The sequence below is a fragment of the Triturus cristatus genome, chromosome 1_2 (assembly GCF_964204655.1).
Source record: "Triturus cristatus chromosome 1_2, aTriCri1.1, whole genome shotgun sequence".
In the NCBI taxonomy this organism is placed as follows: Eukaryota; Metazoa; Chordata; class Amphibia; order Caudata; family Salamandridae; genus Triturus; species Triturus cristatus.
The window spans coordinates 760876655-760902229 of record NC_140580.1 but is presented as its reverse complement, the minus strand read 5'-3'; the positions used below and the strand labels follow the sequence as shown (position 1 = coordinate 760902229).

General features: G+C 45.6%; 1 protein-coding gene across 2 annotated transcripts in view; it reads right to left on the bottom strand.

The window, feature by feature from the left end:
- VCL (vinculin) overlaps window positions 1-25575 on the bottom strand; it is a 319126-nt gene that overhangs the window by 139042 nt on the left and 154509 nt on the right. For both annotated transcript variants that reach the window (XM_085608721.1, XM_085608720.1), the window contains exons 7-11: window positions 24101-24191; window positions 22130-22277; window positions 21694-21847; window positions 12332-12507; window positions 11392-11582 (exon numbers count right to left, since the gene is read on the bottom strand). In XM_085608721.1, the coding sequence (XP_085464847.1) occupies window positions 11392-11582; window positions 12332-12507; window positions 21694-21847; window positions 22130-22277; window positions 24101-24191 (760 nt within the window). The remainder of the gene's footprint in view (window positions 1-11391; window positions 11583-12331; window positions 12508-21693; window positions 21848-22129; window positions 22278-24100; window positions 24192-25575) is intronic.

The following is a 25575-nucleotide window of genomic DNA, read 5'->3' as shown; positions in this document are numbered from 1 at the left end:
CCCATCTCCATATGTTTTGTGCTAGATCAGAGAGCTGTAGAGAATGTGTCCCGCCTTGTTTCTGTATGTAATACATGGCTGTCATGTTGTCCGTGCGGACTAGGACAGCCTTGCCTGATATTTGCTTTTGGAATGCCTTTAGGGCTAGATGGCTAGTAACTCCAGGTGGTTGATGTGGAGTAATTTCTGTTGAGGAGTGCACCTGCCCTGCATGGTGTGATGTAAAGGATGAGCTCCCCAGCCGGAGAGCGAAGCGTCCACTGTCAGGACAATTTGTGGAACTGGCTCTAGAAACGGTCGCCATTTGGAAAGGTTTTTGGTGTTCCACCACTACAGAAAGCGGTGAGTGCGACCGTCTACCAACACCAGATCTGTTAACTGACCTTGAGCCTGGTTCCATTGGCGTGCTAGGCACTCTTGGAGAGGCCGCATCTGGAGTCTCGCGTGAGGCACTATGAATATGCAAGAGGCCATCATCCCTATGAGTTGCATGAACACTCGAGCTGGAAGAGAGTGTTGAGGCTGAAAATTAGTTATGAGGGCTTGCATGCTTGCTATCCTGGCTGGACTGTGATAAGCAAGCGCTTTTGAGGGGTCTATTGTGGCCCCTAGGTACTGTTGTATGTGGGACGGTTATAGATGAGACTTTGCGTTGTTTACTGTGAACCCCAAGTCGTGGAGTAGTTCAATAGTGGCGTGAGTGTGATGTACACACTGACTGTATGAGCTGGCTTTTATGAGCCAGTCGTCTAGATATGGGAAGACGTGAATGTACGGTCTTCTTAGATGAGCTGCCACTACCACCAGGCACTTGGTGAATACCCGGGGTGCTGTGGTGACTCCGAAAGGGAGTACTTTGAATTGGTAGTGTTGACCGTCCACGACGAACCTGAGATATTTCCTGTGTGAATGGGAATGTGGAAGTAGGCGTCTGAGATCTAGAGTGGCAAGGAGATCGCCTTGTGAAAGAAGAGGAAGGATCTGTTGAAGTGTGACCATGTGAAAATGGTCCGACTGTATGTAGAGGTTTAGGGATCTGAGGTCCAAAATAGGTCTCAGAGAGCCGTCCTTTTTTGGTATGAGAAAATACAGAGAGTAAACTCCTGTGTTTTGTTGGTGCAGGGGAACTGGTTCTATTGCACTCTTTTGTAGGAGGGAGATGACTTCCTGCTTGAGCAGTGATAAATTTTCTAATGACATTGGGCTCTGTTTGGGTGGTATGTCTGGGGGGTAGAGGAGAGTTCTAGACAGTAGCCTGATTGTATGATTTGTCTCACCCACCTGTCTGTGGTGATGTTGGTCCAAACAGGCAGGAACTGTTGTAATCTTCCCCCCAACTGGAGTGGAATGGGCCAGGGGGAACGGTGGGAAGTCATTGGGTAGGGGTGGCGACAGAGCGGGTGTTGTTGGTCTTGCCTCTACCTTTATTATTGTTGTCTCTGTAGCCTCCTCTCTGGTAACCTCTGGTGAATGTAGACTGGGTGGGAGTCTTATAAGAGGTGGAGGGGTTGTCAGAGGAGTAGCCTCTGGAGGTGCCCTTGTAAGAGGGACGATGAAAGGAACGTCTGGGAGCCTGCGATTGCAAGTCTCCCATTGATTTAGCTGTGTCGGTGTCCTTCTTCATCTTTTCAAGGGATGGATCAACATTAGGGCAAAATAAGTGTTCCTGATCAAATGGTTGGTTTAAGATGGAACTTTGTACCTCAGGTTTGAAACCTGAAATGCGTAGCCAGGCATGTCTACGCAGGAGAACACTTGTGTTGACAGCTCTGGAGGCGGTATCTGCCACGTCCAGCGCACAACGAATGGAGGTGTTGGTGATGAGTTTCCCCTCTTGTATAAGGTGATTGGCTTTGTCCTTAAATTTGTCCGGGAGGTGTTGCAATAGGGTTTCAAGTTGGTCGTAATGTGCCCTATCGTACCTAGCTAACAGTGCTTGAGTGTTGGCGATACGCCATATGTTAGCTGCCTGTGAAGCGGTTCTTTTGCCAGAGGCGTCTAAGAGTTTGGACTCTTTATCGGGGGTGGAGCGCCCCTTGATGTTTGAGAGTTGGCCCTCTTTCTAGCATTGGAGACTACAAGGGAGTCTAGTGGCACGGGGCCCTTAATGTACGCTGGATCTGCTGGGGCAGCCTTGTATTTTTTGTCGATCCTGGGGTTAATAACCCTAGCCCTGACAGGATCTTTAAATACCTCAGGTGCATGCTTGGTAACTCCTTTTAGCATGGGCTTAATAGTGGTGGACCTTTGTGGGTTATCAAAGGTGCCCATAATGAAATCCTCTTCCACAGGGTCAGTATGTAAGTCAACCCCGTGGTATTGGGCAGCTCTGTGTAGAATCTGATGAAAACCCATTGTGTCCTCCGGAGGCGAAGGCCTGGAGAGGTAGCTATCATCCTGTGGAACATTAGGGACATCTGGCGTACTATAATCATCCCAGGGGTCAGGGGAATAAGGTGGATCTCCTAGTGGCTCATCATCCGCACCCCTTCCTGTGTCATCAGACGTGTCATCATCACCATCCATTGGTGGAGGAGATAGTGTAGGAGAATGGTGTGGTGGAGGTGGAGGAGGAGGTGGAGGAGGAGGTGGGGGAGGAGGTGGTAGAGAAGGGACCCTGAGGGGAGATGTGGCAATGTCCCTTTTTTTAGGTGGTGGAGCCGGTACAGGCGTATCAAATGGTCTCTTCTTTGTACTTAAAGTCAGCTGACCAGTTTTAGGGTCTTTTAGAAGAGTTTTCTGTTTAGGGTCTGGCTTAAATAGCTCTTCTGATAGAGGCTGGTCTTTGGGCGCCGACCGTTTCGGTTCGGAAGACTTGCGCGGCACCGACTCTGGAACGGTGTTGTGCTCCTTTGGCTGTGATGTTTTAAAGTCTCTGTGGCCGCTCGTGGAACCGGGTGTTTTTTCGGCTCCGAAGGGTGTGAATCTTTAGGGATCAGCTTTTTGCTCGGCTCCGAGTGTTTTTTTTTTTGAGTCGATGGGGCGGTGCCTGTAGATTTCGGCACCGAGTGCTTGGATGTGGAGGCAGTGATTGGCAACGGAGGAGGAGGGCGGTTTCTTTTTCAGTGCCAGTGACCGCACAGTACCGATGGTAGACTGACTCAAGCCTGAGTCGCCTGAAGGCTTAGTAGGCTTCTTGGCCGGGCCCGAGGGCGGGGCATGGGAAGCAGTCTCTCGATGTGCACCTGGGCCCGAAGGTGCAGGTGTGACCAAAGCCTTTTTCGATGGTGCAGGGAGGGGGGGTCGGGGTCGACGTCTTTACTTACGACCCGCTACCAAGTAGTGATGTCCTCGATGTCGGAGTCATCGGCTTCAGAGGCGCTGACGGGGTCTTATTCGATTTGCTCCTGTTCAGGTACATCGACGCCCTCCTGGAAGATGTAATCGGGAATGGGCTCGACGATCTCGAATGGTCTTCTTCGAGCGGAAAGAAGCACAAGCTGCACAGTCTCTGGCCTCGTGCTCCGGAGACAAGCAGAGGTTGCACACCTCATGCAGATCGGTGTGGGGAAATTTCTACCCACATTGAGGACATTTCTTGAATGGCGTCCTTTCGATGAGCCAGATACCAAAGACCAGGTAGGCCCGAAGGCCTTCGTCGATGACCGGAATCGAGGATTTCAATGTTGAAGAGATGCGCGATGACTAGGGATCGCGATTGAAAACAATACCGGAGAAGGGTGAAGGATTGCGCGTCGAGAGTGGAATCGGTGACGGTTCCGAACTGGAGCACGAGAAACACATCCGAGCCCGATGGCAGAAAAAAAACAATCGGACGATGGAGCCGATGCCCATGTGCACTATCATCCACAGGAGGAGTCGCCTATCGTGCGACTTCCAAAGACTTTTTCAAGACAAAAAAAAGTGCAAACATCCGGGCCCAACACCAGATGGCGATCTATGCTTAGTGTGTGATCTGCAGCTCATATGCCTCGAACACATAAGATACATTCTACCAACATAAACAATTAACCCCAAAAGGTATCCTATTTCTGCAATATCTAAGGCTAAATCATCACAAATCCACAATCTCACACTATCCAATGTGCTCCCTGGAATATGGATGAGCCCATCCTGGTTTCTAGGGACCAAAGTGAGATCTGATGATGGAGAATAACACCAATAGGGTGTGTGAGGGTCTACGAAATAAGATACCTTTTTGTGTTAATTATTATATTCTCCTAGCCACTCTCCTGAAAGTTCAGGGCTGAGAACAACTTAGCAGCACACATACACACACGAGTCAGGGCTGTACATTGTAATTATTAAGAAGAGAAGGGCTCTAACAACAAGATGGATAACAATGCAATGCCCAAACTGTGTTTACTATATACTGCTTTGCTCTCTGTCCCAGTTTACTTCCTCTACCTATATCCTGATTTTATAGCCTCTCCAGTGCATTCAAATTTGATATGATGACAACATAAATAAAGTACAAAAAGCTTCTAACAATTTGAGTTTGCATCCTCTCACCCAGTAGAGCAAAAAAGCAGCTAAAACCTATTTCACAAAATGTAAATGACCCAATTTGCAGGCCCAGTCAACTAAATGAGTGAGGATTTCCTTACTCAGTAAAGCATCGGTCAGGTGTACTGAAGGGGCTTCCAAAGGCCTGTCCCACTACCAGCATGGAGAAATGGAGGGAAGATCATCTCACTATAGAGTAGAACAATTTTATGGTAATAGTAGAGCCCAAGTTAAGATGCGACTTGTAATCCAGGATCTTAGAAGGTTTGTACATTTATAGCCGTTACCTCTCCCATTTCCTCTACTGTTCCTGTACTTATGCTACTCTGTTGAATCAATGTGCGACCAGATCAGGAAGATCTCTTCTCTACCTTAATGAAGATATTTGTGGCTATAGAGGAACAGATGCATTAGTCTTTGACTTACTGGTGGCAAGACTGACAATTAAGTCAATGGCCTGAAACCCATGCTCATTAAACTCTTAATTGTACCCCAACTACTCACCTCTTTTCTGTTGCTCCAAGATCAACATCAAGGCTAAACCAAACTATTTGGGGGGTATTACTAGATGCGGACTAACCTTATTTTACAAAATAGGAATGTGTTAAAAATCTGCATTTTGAAATATGTACTTCTGAAAAACAGTGCCCTGTGTTTTTAAGGCCACTCTTGCAATAAATGATGGGGCACTAGTTAACTAACCTATTCATTATGCTAAGGCTCTATCAGATAGCTTGGTTACTGGTCTACAAATGAAATATTTTCACAAGAAACATAATGTGGCTACAAGACCTAATGCAGAACAAGGAAATATGACAGTGAAACCTTCATTAAATTCATTCCATACCTTCCAGTACATGAAAGAATTGGGTAAGGTATTTGGTGTTGGGGACCTTTATGTGTAGCTAAGTTTTTACAATCAACCACAATCTACCTGCATGAAAAGACCTTGAATTGGTTATTATCTATTCCACACTCCTGTTTTCTTGATCGAGGTGGCACGCGATTTTTCTTTCAGTGCTTCTGGGTTATTTTATTTTTAATTCTTTTTGTAAGTTATTTCCACACTTAATTTTTACTCTGTTCTGCTGCACATTTTTGTATGATGAACTCTCATTTAGATATATGATGTAGATTTGTAGTGCTTATAACAAACAATTCTGCTTTTGCCAGGTTTTCTCTCTTCTTTTTTTGGTGTAGAGCTGTTTTGATTCCCTGTCGGAGGCTGACCACAGACAGACAATTAACTATGTATGTGTGCGCTACACAAATAAAGAAACCTATCTAAGGACAAAGGTTCAGAATGACAAAACAGGGATGGTGGGTTTACCCTACAGTGGAAGAGAAGCACTGAGGTTGGAGAAGAGTATGCAATCCATGACTAACTCAAGGACCCTCCCGTACTTCATCTCGCATCCTTCCCACAAGTAGAAAGATTAACAAGATTTCTGGGGATCGTCGAGGACATGGGGAGGGTAGAATGCTCTCTTTGCCCACTACATTAGACAACCAAGCTCTTCAAAGACTGTTCCAATGTGTTATGCTTGTAGGAGGCACACAGAGCTGCCACTGATGCTACTTTGCACCTGTCTGGATGCACATAAATGCACTGGAAGCAAACGATACTTGGAGGAATAGTATTTCAGGATGCAAAAGCCTTTCCCGCAAACTATTGTGATTTAGAGGCCTGCTTTCCAGCAATGGCCTGCTGTACATGTCCAGAAGGGAAACCTCTATTACAACGAAAGGCATTACAACACAGTGCCCTGACAACGCAGTCAGTATCACGACTACGACGTAACCACGAGTTCGATTACGAAGCAAGTAATTACGACTTGCTTTAGGGAATGCAGGGTCGGACTGGTGTTGGATTTTAAGGCCAACACCTTCCCTACTGATACACTGACTGGAGTTGGAATAGTAATTTAAGCTATTCCAATGTCCAGCGCTTCCCTCAAGCAAGTCATTGTAATAACTTGCATTGTAATTGAACTTGTGGTAACGACACAATCATGGTATTGACTGCGTTGTTAAGCCATGTGTTGTTTTGGTATGTGTGGTAATAGATGCTATTCATCTCACAGGCTGTCACATGCAAACAGCCACCTGCATTTTGTGGAGCACACTTTGAGCACCTGTTGTAAGAGAGTGAAAAAAATGCCTTTTTAGTGTCTCCATCTTTAAGCATGGCAAACCATGTTACAAAAGCATTTTCTTCCAGGAGGCCAGGCACTGATTGAAGCTTAACAGAAATCTGAGACAGCCTGATATTTATATCCTCTTCAGAAAGTACAACAAGTCTCTCCTCTTCCATTTGGTTTTGCCTCTCTTGTCAGTTCTTCTATTCCTCACATAAATGCCCTTTACAGACTTGTTGCGCAACAGGAAAGCATGTGAATTTCAAGGACAAAAGAAACCTATGGTTTTCTACTGCAGCTTAGGCCTCCACGCCAGCAAATGAAAATAAAATAACATTCTAAAGGAGCTTGGCTGTTGAAGTCTAAAGATCCGAAAAAGCCTTAATAACATACAAGGAAATGGCATGCTCTAAGAAAGACTGGCATCAATAGCATGCTCTAGAATGTCAGATATTACAAATGTATTGTCTGGAGGAAGACATTGGAATCTTCAACATCTTAGTGATTGATCCTAATTTCGAAATTACATTGTTTAAAGTCCTTCCAGTCAAAATCAGATGAAAATCAAATTGCCTCCACAAAAACAATGGCCTCATCCAATCGGTACTCTAGATTTAGGAAGCGGAGATCTGGAGAGGACGTTCCATTTCTATGAGGCCATTTCAATATTAGGCACACTTGAAAAAGACCTATAGTGTTTTAGTTTTGCTTTAGAAGTCCCCAAGATTATCCCCCAAGGGATGGCAGCACATCAAACTGTTTTAGACACCATACGTGGATTTATGCCATGTGGCCATCTTTTAGACACTGATCTTTTCCTAGTTGTACAAGGGTGCAGTAACAACTAGCATTATAGGGATACGGGTCCAGACAACTAGGAGGATATTCTCAAAGGTAAGTATCTGCTAGCATCAATTACAGTCTTGAGATAAAAGATGGTTTTATCAAGTTATACATTCCTCAACGCTGGAGTTTTGGGCACTGAATGGAGATGGTAGATGCAACTGATCCATGGAGTAGATTCTTCAGTGAGTCCATGCTGGATATTGAAGGAAGTCTCAGTATATTTGAGGGAAAGAACAGGGCTTTCCTCAATTACGTGGAAGGCAGCTTAACTGTATGCTTGGCTATCATTTATTTTTAGCTGAAGCAAAGGGCAGCGATGCACCTATGTGAGAAGAAGCCAGAGTTCCAGAAAACAGAAGATTCATTCTAGTGCGAATGAGCATCCCCATCTCCCCATTTAAGGGTTTTAAATGTAATGAATATTTACAGCTCTGCATGTCATGGTTGTAAGCTAGGACCCTCCTTCTCCTGCCGGAACTGCCGCTACACCAGCCTCCAAACCACCACCACGCCCACGGGGGTAGGTCGCAACAGCCTCCAATGCCTTCTACTCAACACCTGCTCCGCCCGCAAACACACCATCGAACTCTGGGACCTACTCGACTCCACCTCCCCAGACGTCGCCTTCCTGACAGAGACCTGGATGAACCCCTCCTCGGCACCAGACATTGTCATAGCCATCCCTGACGGCTACAAGTTCACCCGCAGGGATCGCACCAACGGAACAGGAGGAGGAGGAAACGCCATTGTCCACAGAAACACCCTCAGAATCTCGACCAGCACCAACGACACGCTTATCACCGCCGAACACCTGCACTTCCAGATCCACACCGACACAAACACCACACTCAGAGGAACCCTCCTCTACAGACCACCCGGCCTCCGGCCGCAGTTCAGCGACTCCATCGCCGACTTCGTCAGCATGTACACCCTTGCATCCACGGACTACATCCTCCTCGGAGACCTGAACTTCCACCTCGAGAACACTAACGACAGCAACTCCACCACCCTACTCGCCAACCTTGCCAACCTCGGACTCAAACAGCTCGTCACTACTCCCACCCACTCCGCCGGACACACGCTCGACCCAGTCTTCTCAGCCAGCAACCACGTCACCTTCAGCCACACCACCGAACTCCACTGGACCGACCACCGCTGCGTCCACTTCACCTTCGAGAAGCCCACCACGCAAGACCGCACACAACAGACCCCCCACCGCAGCTGGAGCAAAGTCACCGAAGAACAGCTAGTCACCACCCTCGCCCGAAACCCACCAACGGACACAACCGACACCGACTCCGCCGCCCGAAACCTCAGGTAATGGATCGACAACTGCGCCAACACTCTCGCCCCGATGAAGAAACCCTCGAACAGATGTACCGACAGTAAAGCCATCTGGTTCACCACCGACCTCCAGGCATCCAAGCAGACCTCCCGTAGGCTCAAGAAGAAGAGCACCACAAACAGACACCAGACAGCAACACAGCCTACAAGAGCGTCATCCGCAGACACCACCAACTCATCCGTACCACCAAAAGGACCTCCTTCAAAGAGCGCATTGACAACAACGCACTCTACAGCAAAGAGCTCTTCAACATCATGAAGGAACTCTCCAACCCCGGCTCCAACGACATACTGCCATCACAAGACCTCTGCGACTCCCTGGCCACCTTCTTCCACCGCAAGATCACAGACATACACGCCAGCTTCAGCAACCAGGCCCCCCCCCACCGACAGACACACACACACACTTCAGACTCACCGCCCCCCAGCCACATCGACATCGACCCCCTGCTTTCATGGACCCACGTCAACGATGAAGACACTATCAAAATCATCAACACCATCCACTCCGGTTCACCATCTGACTCCTGCCCGCACCATATCTTCAACAAAGCAAGGTCCACCATTGCACCCCATCTCCGCAAGATCATCAACAGAGACCGCCACCTTCCCGGAGAGCTGGAAGCACGCCGAGATCAATGCCCTACTCAAGAAACCCAAAGCTGACCCCAAGGACCTCAAGAACTTTCAGCCCATCTCCCTCCTCCCGCTCCCTGCGAAAGTCATTGAGAAGATAGTCAACAGGCAACTGACCTCCTTCCTCGAAAAGAACAACTTCCTGGACCCGTCCCAATCAGGATTCCGCAGCAACCACAGCACCGAAATAGCCCTCAGTGCCGCAACCGACGACATCAGGGCCATGATGGACAGCTGAGAAACCGCGGCCCTCGTCCTTCTGGACCTCTCGGCTGCCTTCGACACAGTCTGCCACCACACCCTCCGCACACGCCTCCACAACGCAGGGATCCACGACAAAGCCCTGGACTGGACCACCTCCTTCCTCACCGGCAGAAACCTGAGTGTCCGCCTCCCCACATTTCGCTCTAAAGACACCAAGATCATCTGCGGCATACCCCAAGGATTGTCCCTCAGCCCGACACTTGAACATCTACATGGCACCGCTCGCCAACATCGCCAGATCGCACGACCTCAACATAGTCTCATACGCCGACGACACCCAGCTGATCCTCTCCCTCACCAAGGCCCCCACCACCGCCAAATCCAACGTCCACGAAGGAATGAAGGCCATCGCCGAATGGATGACGATCAGCCACCTGAAACTGAACTCTGACAAGACGGAGGTACTCATCATCGGATCCACCCCCTCCGCCTGGGACGACTCATGGTGGCCAACCGCACTGGGAGCTGCACCAACGCCCACTAACCACACACGCAACCTGGGAGTCATCCTGGACTCCACACTGTCATTGACCGAGCAAGTGAACGCCGTCTCCTCCTCCTGCTTCAACACCCCTTCGCATGCTCCGCAAGATCTACAGATGTATCCCCACCAGTACCAGAAGGACAGTCACCCAGGCCCTCGTCAGCAGCAGACTAGACTAGACTACGGCAACGCAGGAACATCAGCCAAACTCCAGAAATGACTACAACGCATACAGAACGCCTCTGCACGCCTCGTCCTCGACATCCCCTGCCACAGCCACATCACAGCACACCTGAAAGACCTACACTGGCTCCCCGTCAACAAGAGGATCACCTTCAAGCTCCTCACCCACGCTCACAAAGCTCTCCACAACACCAGACCAGCGTACCTCAATAAACGACTCAACGTCTACACCCCGAACCACCAGCTTCGCTCTGCTGACCTCGCCACCGTCCCCCGCATCCATCGAGCGACCGCCGGCGGCAGATCGTTCTCCCACCTCGCCGCAAAAACCTGGAACACCCTCCCCATCCGCCTACGACAGACCCAGGATCTGCTGGCCTTCAGGAGACTCCTCAAGACCTGGCTGATCGAGCAGTAGCAGCACCCCCGCCCCCCCGCGCCTTGAGACCCTCACGGGTGAGTTGTGCGCTCTACAAATGTACTGATTGATTGATTGATTGGCGACAAAGAGATGGAGAGGCTATTCCTTCCTCCAAGCATCCTAAACTTACTTTGAACTGTTTTAAAAGGGAGCATTTTAGACAGACCAAACTAAGCTTCTAAAACACAATCAGAGGAAGTGAAGTTACATTACAGGGAAAAAAACGTTAATAGGAAAAGACAGATAAAAGAAAAAGCTAGGCCATATTGAAAAGCTTCATCCCTGAAACCCCAGGACTATGAGGAGCCCATACCTAATGCCACCATCATCTTTGAATTTACACTCTAACATCGGTGCTGCCTTGTAAAGACTAGAGAACTTGTTTTTGTGAACTACTACTGCTAGAAGATTTGTAAAATAGACAATTGATTTCCTCTTGTATTTTGGTTTAATAAGCGACTTGGGATTCTTGATCACTGGCCTCGAAGGTGTAAAAGCACCACCAAAACAAGCCTTCTCTCCGAAACACCCATCCTTTCCACAAGCCTGGCATAATTTCTGAAATGTTGTCCTGTTAGCGGCCAGTCCCCTTATCCTTGGTCTCTCACCTACTCCACGGTCTTCAATGCTGGGGTTGTCGATCCAGCGCTGAGCCTGCTCAATTTTGCCCTCAAGGTTGACAGCTGCTTTGGCAGGACGGCTGTTAGCCACAGCCCTGTTGGTCTTAGACTGCAGGTTCTGAAGGGAGGTGGCAATTTGTTTGGCCAAAGCTCGAGCTTCTGGAGAGTCTCCTTTTCCCCTGAGGAACGAAAAATAGAAACACAAAAATGCTATTGGAACATGAGACTCAGGCGTGCATTGTAGCAAAGCACACAAATGCCATGGTGTAATGTTAAAATGTGTGGAAAAACATCACATTCATTATTTTTTTCTTTTAAGGACATGATCCATCCATTCTGGGTAGACTGAAGTCAGAATGACGGATGGCACTGCAGGCATAACAAGGCAGTATGGTTGCAATGCACAGAGACAGATGACAGAATCAAATCAGGGTGAGATCACATATGCTTTTAGGCATCTATGAATCAGTGCGGCAGGTAGAATAGAAAGTTTCTTTTTAGTGTAGTAAATGAACACCACACTTATGGGAGGGTCTATAAACCAAACCCTTCTTTGAGATACGAGACCATAATGGGTAAATGGAACCCTCTTAGCAGAAAGACTGTCTCACATACTGGAGGGAGAGAATACTTCCATGGCAGTAACTTAGGAAAATTCAAGGCAGTTCCTCCTCTTTTGGAAAACAGCAATACCATATTCAAATTTAAAAACATTCATCCATGTGTCTACAATTATTTATTATAGAGAACGTCTACTTTAACAAACAATGCCTCTATAGCTTTCTAAATTCTGATGTATATTTCGCACCTACACTTTCTTTCATCCCCACCCCCCAAAATGGTCCTCTGGGCTCTATGAAGTTTGCAATACCAAACGTATGTAGGGGCAGGTGACAGAGGGGTGTTGTGCTGACTCATTTCTACATACTGTCGCCTTAGATCCGATAGCTTGGCAGTCTGCATGGCTATTTCTCCAATTGATCGCAGGATATCTTCTCTCTCTTTGGGGTCCTCACACAGGTCCGCAATCCTCTTTGCTTCAGCTAGAATGCCTCGAATGTTCTCCTCCCCTTCAGGGCCCCCATTCGGGTCAGCTAGCCAGTTCTATAAAAGAAGAAATCGGAAAATATTTTCAAGCCCTGTCTTTTTGCTTTTGAGATCTAAAATATGTCTATGTTCACTCGCACAATAGCAAACAAACTTCACCTAGTGACAGTCTACTGTCTTATTTTAGGATTTGAAGTATATTTCTCACAATCTACTAAAAGATTAATAAACGGGGGATATTTGCACACATCCACCTCAACTTAAAGACACAATAACAAATAATTATGGTTCTGGGGAAAAATGCTCCTGGTTGTTTAACTCACAAAAACACTACAAAATTATACAAAGTACACTATGCAGTAAGTGTACTTGTGTAATATTCAGGCATAGAGTGACGCATAAATTATGCAAAAAAAGAAGCAGAGAACTCAGAGTAGTTCTCAATTTTAGGTGGAAAGCAGCTCCAGTACAGAGCACTCTCAACACCAGTGACACTCTAAATTTGCTCACCTCAAATGTCTGCTTACAATCAATGTCTTTAAGCATACGATTAGAACAGTGCCATCCACGCCGGAGATAGAAAGGGACAAAGTCTCTTGCCATTTCTACAGCTAAGTCTTTAAGAATAGGATTCACACAGTGCTATCCATGCCGAGCTGTAAAATGATCAAATCCCTTTACCACTCCAGGCACAGTATTACAGCTTTGAATTGGTAAAACACCATCCAAACCAACCTGGATGCTTTCAAGTGACCAGCCCAAGCTGTAACAAAGGTGTGTTGTTCATGGGAGAGCCTAAAACTAATAGTACCAAAGTCAACAAAAAAGTGGTTTTTAATTTCTCTTACTTTGGTGCACTATCATTTGACAAGAGATAATCAAGCAAACCAACAAACACAGAAGGCCAGCTCTATGACAGTAGATCTGTTTTTGGTGGATGACCTTAAGCCCCCGGACTGCTGCTAAAATTTGATTGCCCAAGATTTAGAACTTGCGTAACGTGTCAGATTTACAGAGCCTTTCAACCAACTGCGATGGGATGGGGGTTTTAGAAGCAAAGTTCAGGTAAGTGTCAGGCACTTTTCTAGAGGAGGGCAAACTAGGACACCAAAGAGATTGCACTCAGAGTGTGCCAGCTGTAAGGCATGAGTGGGCTCTTTCGTCAGTGCTATTTAGCACTGAAGACTATCTTGAAAGGTTCCAGCACCAATAGCAGATTAATTTATGCAGGTGGCAAATCTGAGTGGACAGACCCATTTGTAGACACCTGGGCGTGCTATGTCTGACATCATGAATGGATGTTGCTGCTGCTCTACGTTTTCTTCTGATCATATTATTTTCTGGTAAGGATGGAAGTATTTTTAGACGTCTCTTGTAAGAATATTTAAGGAAGTAGACAGCATAAAATGACCTTTCTTAATATTGGGATTTTTAAGACTCTGTTTGCATGGATTTTACTGCCCTCACTGCAAAATGATAGTTCATAAGAAGGACATGGTTGTGAAATGATGGCCAACAGGGCTCCAATATACGTACACAAGTACCATTGGAACCAATACGAGTCTGGGCCTGGGCCTTTTTACTCTTGTTTACAAGTAAGCTCTGATGGGATCTTTTTGAAGGTTAGACTCTAAGCCTTTTTTTTCCCCCCTCCGACAACCAGTACCAAATCCTGTTACCAACAATCTCAGTGCAGTAGACAAAATACACTCAATAGAGAATGAACACTTTAATGCAGGAGCATCGCAGGCTATGCTGACCTAAGTGCAATAAACTGCCAGCTCAGCGTCTTATCTATGTTAAATCTCTAGAGTCTCAAGATGAAAGAGAGAGTTTCCCTTTGGATCTGTTCCCATTTTTTTTCTTCTGTAATGCATGATTCCTCAGGCAATGCACGCACAGGGAGTGCAGATTTAGCAGGTGTTTTGCATATGTCAAACTCCCAAAGCAACAGATCCAGACCTAGGTAGGTCAGCCACAAATGTTTTTTACCCACTTACTCTGTGTCTCACAAGCAGGCTGAGAGCCATCTCCCAAGCAGGTAGAGCAGCTGCCTTTGCGAAAAAGGCCGAGGCAAATGTACTGCAAAAATAACTGCATGTAGCCTGGAAAGCAGACATGGACTGGAACATGCTTAGAGAGAAAACTGTCTATGTTGCACGCGGCTGCCCCCAAAAATGGTTGGCAGTCTGGGATACATGGAATGTACATCGTGGTAGTATTTGTTATCCTCCTCCCCTCCCCCCCTGTGACGAACCATTATCGCCTTGACCCTAATGCTATTGATGGACTCCTTTCTGCTGTGTGTACTGTGATATGACATGTTTCGAATTCATTATCAGAACTGTGATGTTGCAATGACTCGTTAATGTACCGTGGTGACCTAAACCTTTCTTGTTGATAAAAACCGAATAAAAAAAAATAAAAAACTGAATGTACTGAGAAAAAAAGAAAAACACCTGTGCACCAGAAAAATATCTCCGGAAAATCTCTGACGAGGTGCAGTCCAGCACCATTTCTAATCCTAAATGGTCAGCACAAAAAAAGAAGAAGTGTTGAGGGCAGTAATTACTAGGCAGACGGGCAAATTATGATGATGCACAGTGTATGAATGGGCCTAGAGTTCTTTTCAGACTCCTTTAGCAACATTTCTGATCACATAATAACATGTTGCTCAAGTTTCCAAAATATTAAAACAGAAACACAGATTTACACAATGAATAGAAGCTGTAGATCATCAGAACACAGAGAATCATCTGTTTATCATCCCTTTCAAGCATATAATTTCTGATTGTAAAGTGCCTCAACATTCAATATATTAAGTCATAATTAATCTGGAAAGGATTCCCATCTCATTCATGGGTTTGTTCATTTCAGTTCCTGGCATCAATGCCAAAACCCCTGCGAGGGGGCACCAGTACAACAATCATTGCCTTCATTGATCTGTTTGAGTATTGATTACATTGGAATTACAAGCCTGAGCTTGACATGCTTAGCACTCTGCATTCTAAAAGGCCAAGATTTCATCAATTAAGGGTGCGGAACACTTGGATATAAAGTTGGCTGGAGGATCCCTAGGAAATTTCAACATATGCAGAAACTCACTGTCATACAGAACTTACTTCATGTTTCTCCGAAAGGAAACAGAAACTCATCGGCATCTTTGTTGAGAAGAGAAACAAATATAAGCTGATTAAATTACGAGATGTTCCCTGGAGTGGAGTCCCTTGCAATGGAAGATGCAACATGTATATGCTGGATGAAAGAACCACTAAAACAGGCAACAGTAATTCTTGGGCTGAATCATTGATGACACAGCCTTAATTTATTTTACAGTAGCAGCATATGAATATCTCAAGGCAATGTAGTCGATGATACTAGTATGGTATACAATATTGGTACATCCTCCCAAAAATTAGTAATGAGTGAATTAATCATAATTTATCAGGTCTGGAAACCACTCGTCATCTGCACTCAGAACCTCTTCCTCGTCACATTAAGTAAGAAGGGTCAGATAAAATATTCCTTACAATGAAATATGTATAAATTCTAACTTACTCTGACAGTCCGACACGCAGCCTAGAACAAAGCCTATGGCTCTGAAGACCACGCAGAGGAGAGACCAGGGGACAAGGGTGACACTGTTAGCCTTGCCCTAGCAGAAGAGAACCAAATGTAGAAGGCAGTCCCTCAGCTCTTCTCCCCACCAACATGTCCTTCAATTGTGGGCTTGCGGCGTGGGTGGGGGGTGTGTTAGAGGGTTGTGTGGGGGAACATTAAGGGCCTATCTGAAAACACAGAACAGAGTGAGTGCAAGGAAGTGCTTGACTGGATTCTCCGGGTTAGGTTACAGGTCCACTCATTCTCATATCTCAATTTTGCTTCCAAACTCACCTCACCCTGCTTCTAAGTGCTCTTCTTGAGGGTGGTGTCTTGAAAGGAGTCTGTTGGAAGTGTGCTGGCAAGCGTCTTCATAATTTCTAAGGTACCTACAACATTCCTCATCTTTACTTCCAACCACTTTCTTTATCTGGCTGTCTCGCACTGCATAAAACCTTCTCAGCCTTTCCCTTTGCTTTATATGTTCTCTCACTTTACACATTTCCTAAACATCCTATCTTCTCTCCTTTTTTTTAGGTTCTGAACGGCTGTTATGTGGTTAACAGACAATAAGAGGGTGCTGTAAAAAGCCACCACAATAAATAACTAATCTGGGCAAGCTACTCATCACCAATCCTACTCCTGTTAGGTTTTCAATGGTTACCTGTCCTTCCCTTTGCACTCCTCTCATGTTTACTCTTAACACTTCCATCACTTTGAAACATTCCCCTTCGTCACCTGCTCATCGTCAGTTCTCTCATTCCTGGCCCTATCTTACTACCAACTCCACGTTCTAAATGCCACAGATTCCCTGCTTATCTTCTCTTACCTGCTTTGGGGTTCTGAAGCACTCTAAAGAGGCTGAACGAGGAGACGATATTGCTATATGAAATGCAAAAACTAATGAATGTGGGGTAAACTGGTTGTAGAGGCGACCGTGAATAATCAAGTGAAATGAGGAGCTTTAGCTGGTGGAATTGGACAGACTGTTTGAATGAAGCCACATATGTAAGAGCTAGGGGTGGTGTTATCTCAGATATGGAGTGAGGTTCTGCAAAACCAGGAGTCTAGAATCACAGGAGCAGATGCACTAGCTTGCGAGTGTTCTTCAAAGAAAGGCTCTACCTCAGCCAAAACCGTTACACACTAAGCACAGACTGTTCCCTATCATATGCCACTATTTCTTCTAAAACCCAGTCACTGGTCAATTGTTCTTACCACTGTGCGCTATCAGGCCAAACTACACAATCACTGAAATTCACAAATATGCAGCTCCCAGTAAGTAAAGGTAAGCTCAAGATATTAAATTGTAGAACAGTGTCCTCTGGCAGCACATGCTCTTCACAAAGAAAGAAAGTCTCAGGATTAGTTCACCCAACACCTATGAATTTATCTATTCATTTCTCGCTAGCTCGCTGCCACAGCTGTATAGTCTGCATAAAGCATATTTACATTTTTAGGTAATCTGTCTTCGGTCACTTCATTAATAAGGCTGAGGGAAAAATGGTGCTGACCATCATTAAGGTGTGATTAGGACTTCATGATCATGGTTATCAACCTTCTATTAGCCCTAGCTACCCTGGCTCATGCAGTTCTGAAACAGTTTGCAGAACATCTATCAAGTTCCTGGGCTTGCAAAATGCACATGAAGAGAGGTACATGCTACATGTGTTTCTGATTTAGTCCAGTCTGGGAAGGGGTTGGCTCTAAAGAGACAAAGCTTGGAAAATTAGAGAATCGCAGAAGCGTGGCTCATAGAATCCTACTAAGTTTCTAAGTATATTATGGTTTGGCAACTGGCTTTCAGTTATGTGCCCTCGTGATACTCGCACTATGATGATCAAAGCCCTCTGGTCTTACTGTAGGGCGTATATCCTACTCTGCAGAGAGCCTCTGCAAGCTTTGCACAAAAATCATTTGCCAACAAATTGTAAATGAAAGAAACTAAATTCAGTTTCAGAGCAAGATTGTTGGAGAAGATTTTTTTGCAATGTTTATGCCTTCCGTCCCCTTGTTAATGCAAGTCTCTACAACACTGATTGTAGATCCTGTGTCATTTCAAAACTTTTTGAAGTTCTGGAAACTCTCATGTTGTTCGTTTACTTGCAATGCTTCAGAATGAAAAAAACACAATGTTGAGATTATATTCAGCCTCATCTCGGTTTACTAACATTTTATCTCAAGTCTCGCTTTTGCAAATCTAAAACAAAACTTGGTGCAATGGCATTAAAGGTAGAAATAAGTCGCATGCTTAAGGGTGTGGTGGGCAGGGTCTGAAGGACAAAATGATAAAACAAAGAATAACAGGTTAGAACAAGGCAGGAAATGGAAAATTACAAGTAGCAGTACCAGTTTGCAAAGGCAGCAGTGTGGTGTATGTGCATAGCATTCCAAAACCTCCTCAACTTAAATTTTAAAAACTACCTTACAGGAGCACTACATTGCACTATTTAGCCTTGTCTGGGACCAGGACTGGAAGAAATAAAAGTAGGTGAAAGGAGAAAACTGCCTTCCCCACACTCCCTAGTTTCAATCTGGATGACAAGGATATTCTGCACCAAAAGCAAACATGACAATGCTTTATTGCTAGAACTATCCCTGACAGGGGCTACCAGGAGAAACCCCCAAACAAATGATCCTTTTTATGGGGCCACTGCCAAATCCACCCAACCGTGAAGCAAACCTCTTGGGGAGGAGGAGGAGGAGGAGTGGTGGTGAATTGGGATGTATGGGACTGTTGATTTAAGTGCGAACTGGTTGGCCAACTGTCACAATATTGTCTCTTCCTGCAGACTTTGCTACTTTCATCTCTTTCATAAAGCAAGTCCAGAAAACTGTCCGGATCTCATTACTGTGAGAAGAACCAGATCTTAATTTGTCTGCAAAAGCAAAAATAATGTCCATTGGGGCAGAGAGATCCAAGGAAGCTGTTGCAACCTTGGGCTGCTTGTACCAGAACCTGCAGCCCTTTTTCGCGCCTTCGGCACTGGTGGGCTTCAAGAGCCAATAAATGGACGAGCTGATCAGTCAAGGGAAAGCAAGAATGTAGCCTTCAAATAAAGGATTCTTGTTGGAAATATGCTGTGTGCACGCAGTCTGATAATGCATGCGGTTGATGGCCAGCTGGTGCAGTGAAATGAGATCAAATATTCAATTCAAAGCTAGCCACTAAAGGACGATATTAATCGATGATTATAACAGTCCCTGGCAAAGCAGGAGCTGATGCACCGATGGAAAGGTTGAGATGTTACCAGGCAAGGTAATGGGATTTTATGAGCAATGTTTGATGAAGTAACAGTTTAAAGTCACTATAGCAACTTTTCTGAGAATAAGACTGAAAAAAAGATTTCACCTGAACGCCTCTTACATTTGGGCGTTAGTAGAAGCTTTACTTTATTTGAATTAGTCTCCTATGCCTTGCAAATTTTATTTTTTTAATCCAGAGCATGAAATTAACACACTACATGTTCACTTTACAATTTTCATCTTTTGTTTTTACTTAATTACGGGAACTGTGAAGCCTGAACATTACCACAAACATAAGCAACAGCGGTATCGCCAATGACTGCATGTGTATGTGTGGCCCTTATAACCTGTCCGTGCCGCTTGGAGTTCTGTAGTATTTCACGAAGGATGACTTCCTGTAGCAGTTTACTGAAGCAGGAAGGTTTGCAACAAGGAGTCACTCAGTCAACAATGTGATTGGCTGGTTCTCCAGGTTCACATACTCTAAAGAAAAATAAGGTGTAGAACTCTGGTGCACAATTTATCATCAACGAAAACAGTTAGTAGTGAGCTCAATTCTAGACTTCGCTTGTGTCCAGCAATGTTCTTAAAGAACATCAAGCAGGAATTAACCGATCAACTAACACTGAATTGGTAACCAAAGCAACAATCTTCACGTGATAGTAAATGGTGGTAGTAGTCGAGCTCAGATTTTCTTGGATTGCTCAGTAGTTTGATGATGTTAGTTATACTATTTTACATCCTAGATTGGCTGACTGGCCAGGGAAGGATTCTGCTCTGGCCTGGTTTGCGCCTTTCTTGTCCGAGGGACTGACTACTTTCTTTTTTTTAATGGGACCAGCTTGTGCGGAATGGTTCCATGGGAGACCTTCTATTACTGCTCCTTTTTAACATTTACCTTCTGCAATTAGTAGTGCTCTTCGAACCATGGAGCATTCACTTTGACAATTATGCTGATTATTCACAGCTTATTATGAAGTAAGCGTTTGGCGCCCAACTACTTCACAGCTGCAGAGGGTGGATGACCTCTAATCGCCTATTAGTAAATCTCAAACACTGAAATCCTCCTGGTAGGTACTCTACTCACATTGTGGCAAAAAGAAATCTGGCCCAACCAGCTGGGGCTCAACCTGGACTCCTGCCTTCAAACTAAAGAATCCTGACATACGGATGCCCCACAAGCTATCCATGGAGGACCAAATCTGTTCAGTAGTAAACACCGACTGTGAGAAAAAAACTCTTATGTACCTAAAACGTTACCAAAAAAGGTCCAGGCTATTTTGGCATTTGGGATCTTTCCCCTCGGCTTTGCCAACAGTGTATATTTGAGAGTGAATAATTATATTATAGCTAAACTACAGAAGTCACAAAACACTCTGGCTCATGGCTTGTAAGACCTTCATTGGCAAGGCCGTGTCATCCGCAGCACAAAAAAGGGTGGAAGTACAATTTAGATTGTTCTGCCAGGTCCATATTGCCCTTCGGCTAATGGGTCTGATTTGTTTCTGCACTTTAAGGCATATCAACCCTCTAAGCATGCAATGGCAGATGGGTTCTTATGCGGGATCGGTGGTGCTCATCAAATCTGGCAGATCTGCCGCAACTGATTGACTCCGAAAAGCTACACAAGCTAGTTAGGGGAGGTTGCTCCTTTTCAGCCAGCCCTGCGGGTTGCTAAATGCTCTCTTGCTTGTTCTAAAAGGTGCATAAACCTATTCCTTCCTCAAATGTAGGTTAAGACATAATTTATCCCAGCAAGCCTATTCTTCCCTCTTGTACTAACTCATCATTGTCTCTCTCTGTCCCTATCCACGGTCAATCTATCAGCGCCAGAGACTGCTTGGATTATGAAAGGGTGCGCTACAAGAAATTTAACATAGGCCACATCACCCCAGTGCTCAAATCCCTACATTGGCAAACAAGGAAACAACACATCAACTTTAGGATGCACTGCCTTGCTCGCAAACCAGTCTGCAGCTGCACCCAAACACCTCGAGGACAGAGTCCACAGCTACAAGCTGAACAGATAACCAAGGTCAGTTTCTATGAATCTGCCAGCAATGCCCTTGTTGTAAACTCAAACCTTCTGGAGGTAGCTCCTACGCTACCAGGCATCATCCCTATTAATCTCACACAGCCTCGACTGGAACCACACAGTTTGCATAAAGGTGCTGAAGATTACCCTGTTCTGCTCTCTCCATGGAGAATAGCACAGCCCCTTGGATTGAGCTCCTGTTAGTCTCTGCCACAATGCCTTAGCTAGCGACTAAAAGGTATGAGCACCCATTAAATGAACACAAATAAATCAGGAGAATGTGGTTCACAAATGAATAAGTCTCACTGGGTACATTACTGTGTTTTTTGATCTATTCAGAGATTCACACAAAGCATCCATACCTGGGCAGCATCGATTTTCTTGGCGATTGCCTGTTTGGAGTTGGTCATGGCCTCCAGCTTCCCAGCTGCATTCTGCACCTTCGCGGTCAGCATTTCCAACCCCTGTGCAATCTGTTGAGCTTTCTGCATGGCCGCTGGAGAGGCCCCTTGTCCCCTGGGCAGAACAGAAGAGGAGAAGGAATGAATGAAGTGAAGAGTGGCAGAGAAGGGAGAAAGCAAAAAATGAAGTGCATAGTCCCATGAATCAGCCAGTTCTATGTAGCCCCTTGACCTATATCTACAACACTCCCCCCCCCCCCCCGTATTATAGCTGCATTTGCCTAGCTCAGTTCACAGCAATGTGCTCTTCATCCCTGCACCTTTCATCTCTTCAAGTTGAAAACTCCGGCCCAAAATCACCTCGCTCAGATCACACCTTCCATTACAGTCTGCTTACCTAGCTCGCAGGTCCGCCACTTGGTCAGTCATCTGCCCCAGAGTTTTGCACGTTCCCAGGATGTCCCTGCGCTCACGTCCTGCACACAGCTCGCCTACTTTGCCAGCTTCGTCCAGGATTTGTCTGATGGCCTGCTCCCCGACATCTCCTAAAATACAAAAGCCGCCACACATCCAACTCTGGATTTGGAATGCAACACAATAACACAGTCTCTGCAGCGCTACAGATCTCAGTGCCAGCAGCGCTATATCCCTCAGTGCCAACAGCACAAGTTTTTGTGCTATTGAAAGTTAGCAATTGTATAGCGCATAATCTGCCATCTGTACAGCACCGCACTGCAATGCATTTCCGTAATCCAAGGTGTGATGTTTAAATATTTCCATCACAGACTGGAGGCTGCTACGGTTTTGTGGAGGTCTGTGGTCAGCTGGGTGAAAATGCTGGTTTTAGTGAGTGGCAAGTTATGCTGAGGGATGCTGGAAAGTGCTCACAGATGCTTCAGGGGAATAAAACATGCTAAAAGAGCCCAGAGAACATGTAATCCCTTGAGGCTCTGCAACTGTCATCCAGTCTGTTCTAGCCCCAATGGTTTATATGAGATGGCTCTTTTCAGCATTCATACATGTGCCCACATTCCAAGTTCAAGACTCCTCGGGAGCTCCTCTGAGATTTTACTCGCTACAGAGGGAGGAAAACAGGACTTTTCGTATTCAGATGCCTTCTTGCTCTGCGAGTGGAATTATAGAAGTAGACAGGTAGGTGGACAGTTACAGACTTTTTTTAACTGATTTCTGGCCTGGCCAGAAATAAAGGGATATATCAAACTGTTACCTACTTAAACTGTGCAGATACCAAGGATTTATCAACATTACGACAAGCAGGTATATAAGAGGATTATTCCACACAAACAACAGGCAGCTATAGACAGAGAATAGCTAAAGGCACAAACCCAGCCACACGAACATATCTGCGGACACTAAAACGAATACAGAGACAGGCATGGTTACCTACAAAACAGACTGCAACACATGAGCAAAAGCATGCTCAAAGAAATAAAAGAGGGGAACTGATACACAAAAGGATTATAGGCAAAAAGGCAGACAAACATGTACATTCAAAGTGGCACACACACTGTACAGAGACCACAAAACTGCAAAACACAATCATACAGGCATTGGCTTCTGAACCTCTGTGTGCGCGCGCGCACACACACACACACACACACACATATATACACACATATGCAAGCTAATACACAAAAGAACACACACACACGCAATGCAGACAGGCTAAAGGATTTGTTCCTTTAAAATGAATGTTTAAACACTTAGTATGCGCTCTACGGCAGCATTATATCCTACATCTCCCTTTCAGGAGCGAGGTGCTCTCCATGTCGTTCTGATGCCCTGTACCGTGTTGCAAACTAATGGATGCTCGCCTTGACAGCACAGAGAGCTGCACTGCTTCTTGCGATGCATCTGCCGACAGCGACAAAAAGTGATGCATTGAAACTTTAATCAATCCCATCCATAAGTAGTTCCACATTCCATTCCATTGATTTATACTTCTGTTTCATTACTGACAAAGAGCAACCATATGCCCTGGCCCACAAGGGACACTCCAGGCTAATCAGCTGGGTTATACACCCTGGAAAAAGGTACAGAAGAAACCCCGGACCCGTTTGGGCATTGTCATTCTTTTCCAGGCTACTATTCAGATCTTCCCTCGACTGTAAATCTACTCTACACGAAAGCAGCTCTGGTGGTAATGGTGTGCATTTCACGGCAGCTTAGTGTCGAGCACCTCCTTTAGGCAACCTACTTTTCTCGAGGAAGGGATTCATGGTAGCAAGGCCTTTCATTGTCTCTGCTTGAGGTACATGGGGTGCAATACACTGCACTCACTGCCCACAATTTCACCTTAACCTTTCAAGCAGTACCACAGAGCACCGCAGAGCACCACAGCGCTTACCTGGTGGGGCGTTGGGATCTCTGAGCCACTCCTTGGCCTGGTTGATCTTGGAGTCGATGAGCGCCAGGGCCCGCTTCATGGCTTCAGTGTCCTGTAGTAAAACCGAGAGGAGGCATCATTAGCAGCCTTGCGTATCATCAAAGGAAAGGGAACTAAGGGCGCTTGTAGGTCCAGCATACAAGCCCCTTAAAAGTATTAATTGTAGCAAATAAGTATGCAGTTCCTTTAGACAAAGTCACAAAATGAGAATATATATGTTTGATCGGTCTAGAGTCCAAAGGGCGTATGGGAGTCTGCTCCTTTTGGAACTGGGGACTCCACACACCCAGTTACGGCTTGGAATAAGATCTGACAAAGAGCCCCTATATGGGTGCTAGTCGGGCATTGCAGCACCGGTCCGACGAGGAGCAAGCCCGATGATGAAGCATGACACCCAATTGGGAGTGCGAGGGCCCCAGCAACAAAAGGAGCAGACGCTCATCCAAACCTTTGGACTCCAGACAGACCAAACATATATTCTCATTTTGTGACTTTGTTTAAAGGAACTGCATACTTATTTGCTACAATCATTAGTGCCTGCCAATCCTAGGGAACGTGCTGTGACAACATCACACAGCCAGCGTGCAGAAGAGCAACAAAACACACTACCCGCCTCACAAGAGGACCACACCACCATCCAGGGGGAGAACTGCAACATCATCACTACGCAGTTTGGCTTAAGGGTGACACACAACCCACTCAGAATGTCACCTCCTGCCACAGGTGTAGGGCATTGACTCATGGAGCAAAAAGCAACAAGTCACACAATGTTTGTGCATAACGACAACGCAAATCACTGCAGAACACCCCCGTCCAACCTCCAGGAATTACAGTCTCTACACTGTCACATGCAAAGACATTTTAAGGCATAGCCACAGGCTTTCAGGGGGCCCCTGATAGATCCGGCTCTATTCTCCACACAGTCCTGTTCTTGAATGATTTTTGAAACATAAGATTATTTTAAATACAATTTCCTTTATTTTTAATACAGGTAATGTGTGGGAGTCTATACAGGCATTCTGCAGAGGAATGTTGTGTTCGTTTTTCAACACCATGCAACATCCATATAAAAGTTCCTTTTAGAGAAATACAGGACCTCACATATGAGAAATGGCAGTGGGTCTGCTGCTATATTACAAAATTGAAAATCACTATCCCTAAATATTAAATGGAAACACATTTAGATTTTGGACCAGTGTGCCTGTGCACTGTCAGTGACCTGGACATGAAAAAGCTGAAATTCGATCATAAATCAAAAGCTGTCCCGAACAGGGGCTCCCAAACTATGTCTGGCCCAGGGCCCCCCAAATCCTTAAGATGTCCCTGGTTACATATTCCTACCACACAAAATTATTGGTGCTCATTTCCTTTCCTTGTGTGTGTGTGGGGCCAAGACCACCTCAAACACAAACCCATAACTCCAGCCAGGGCACGCT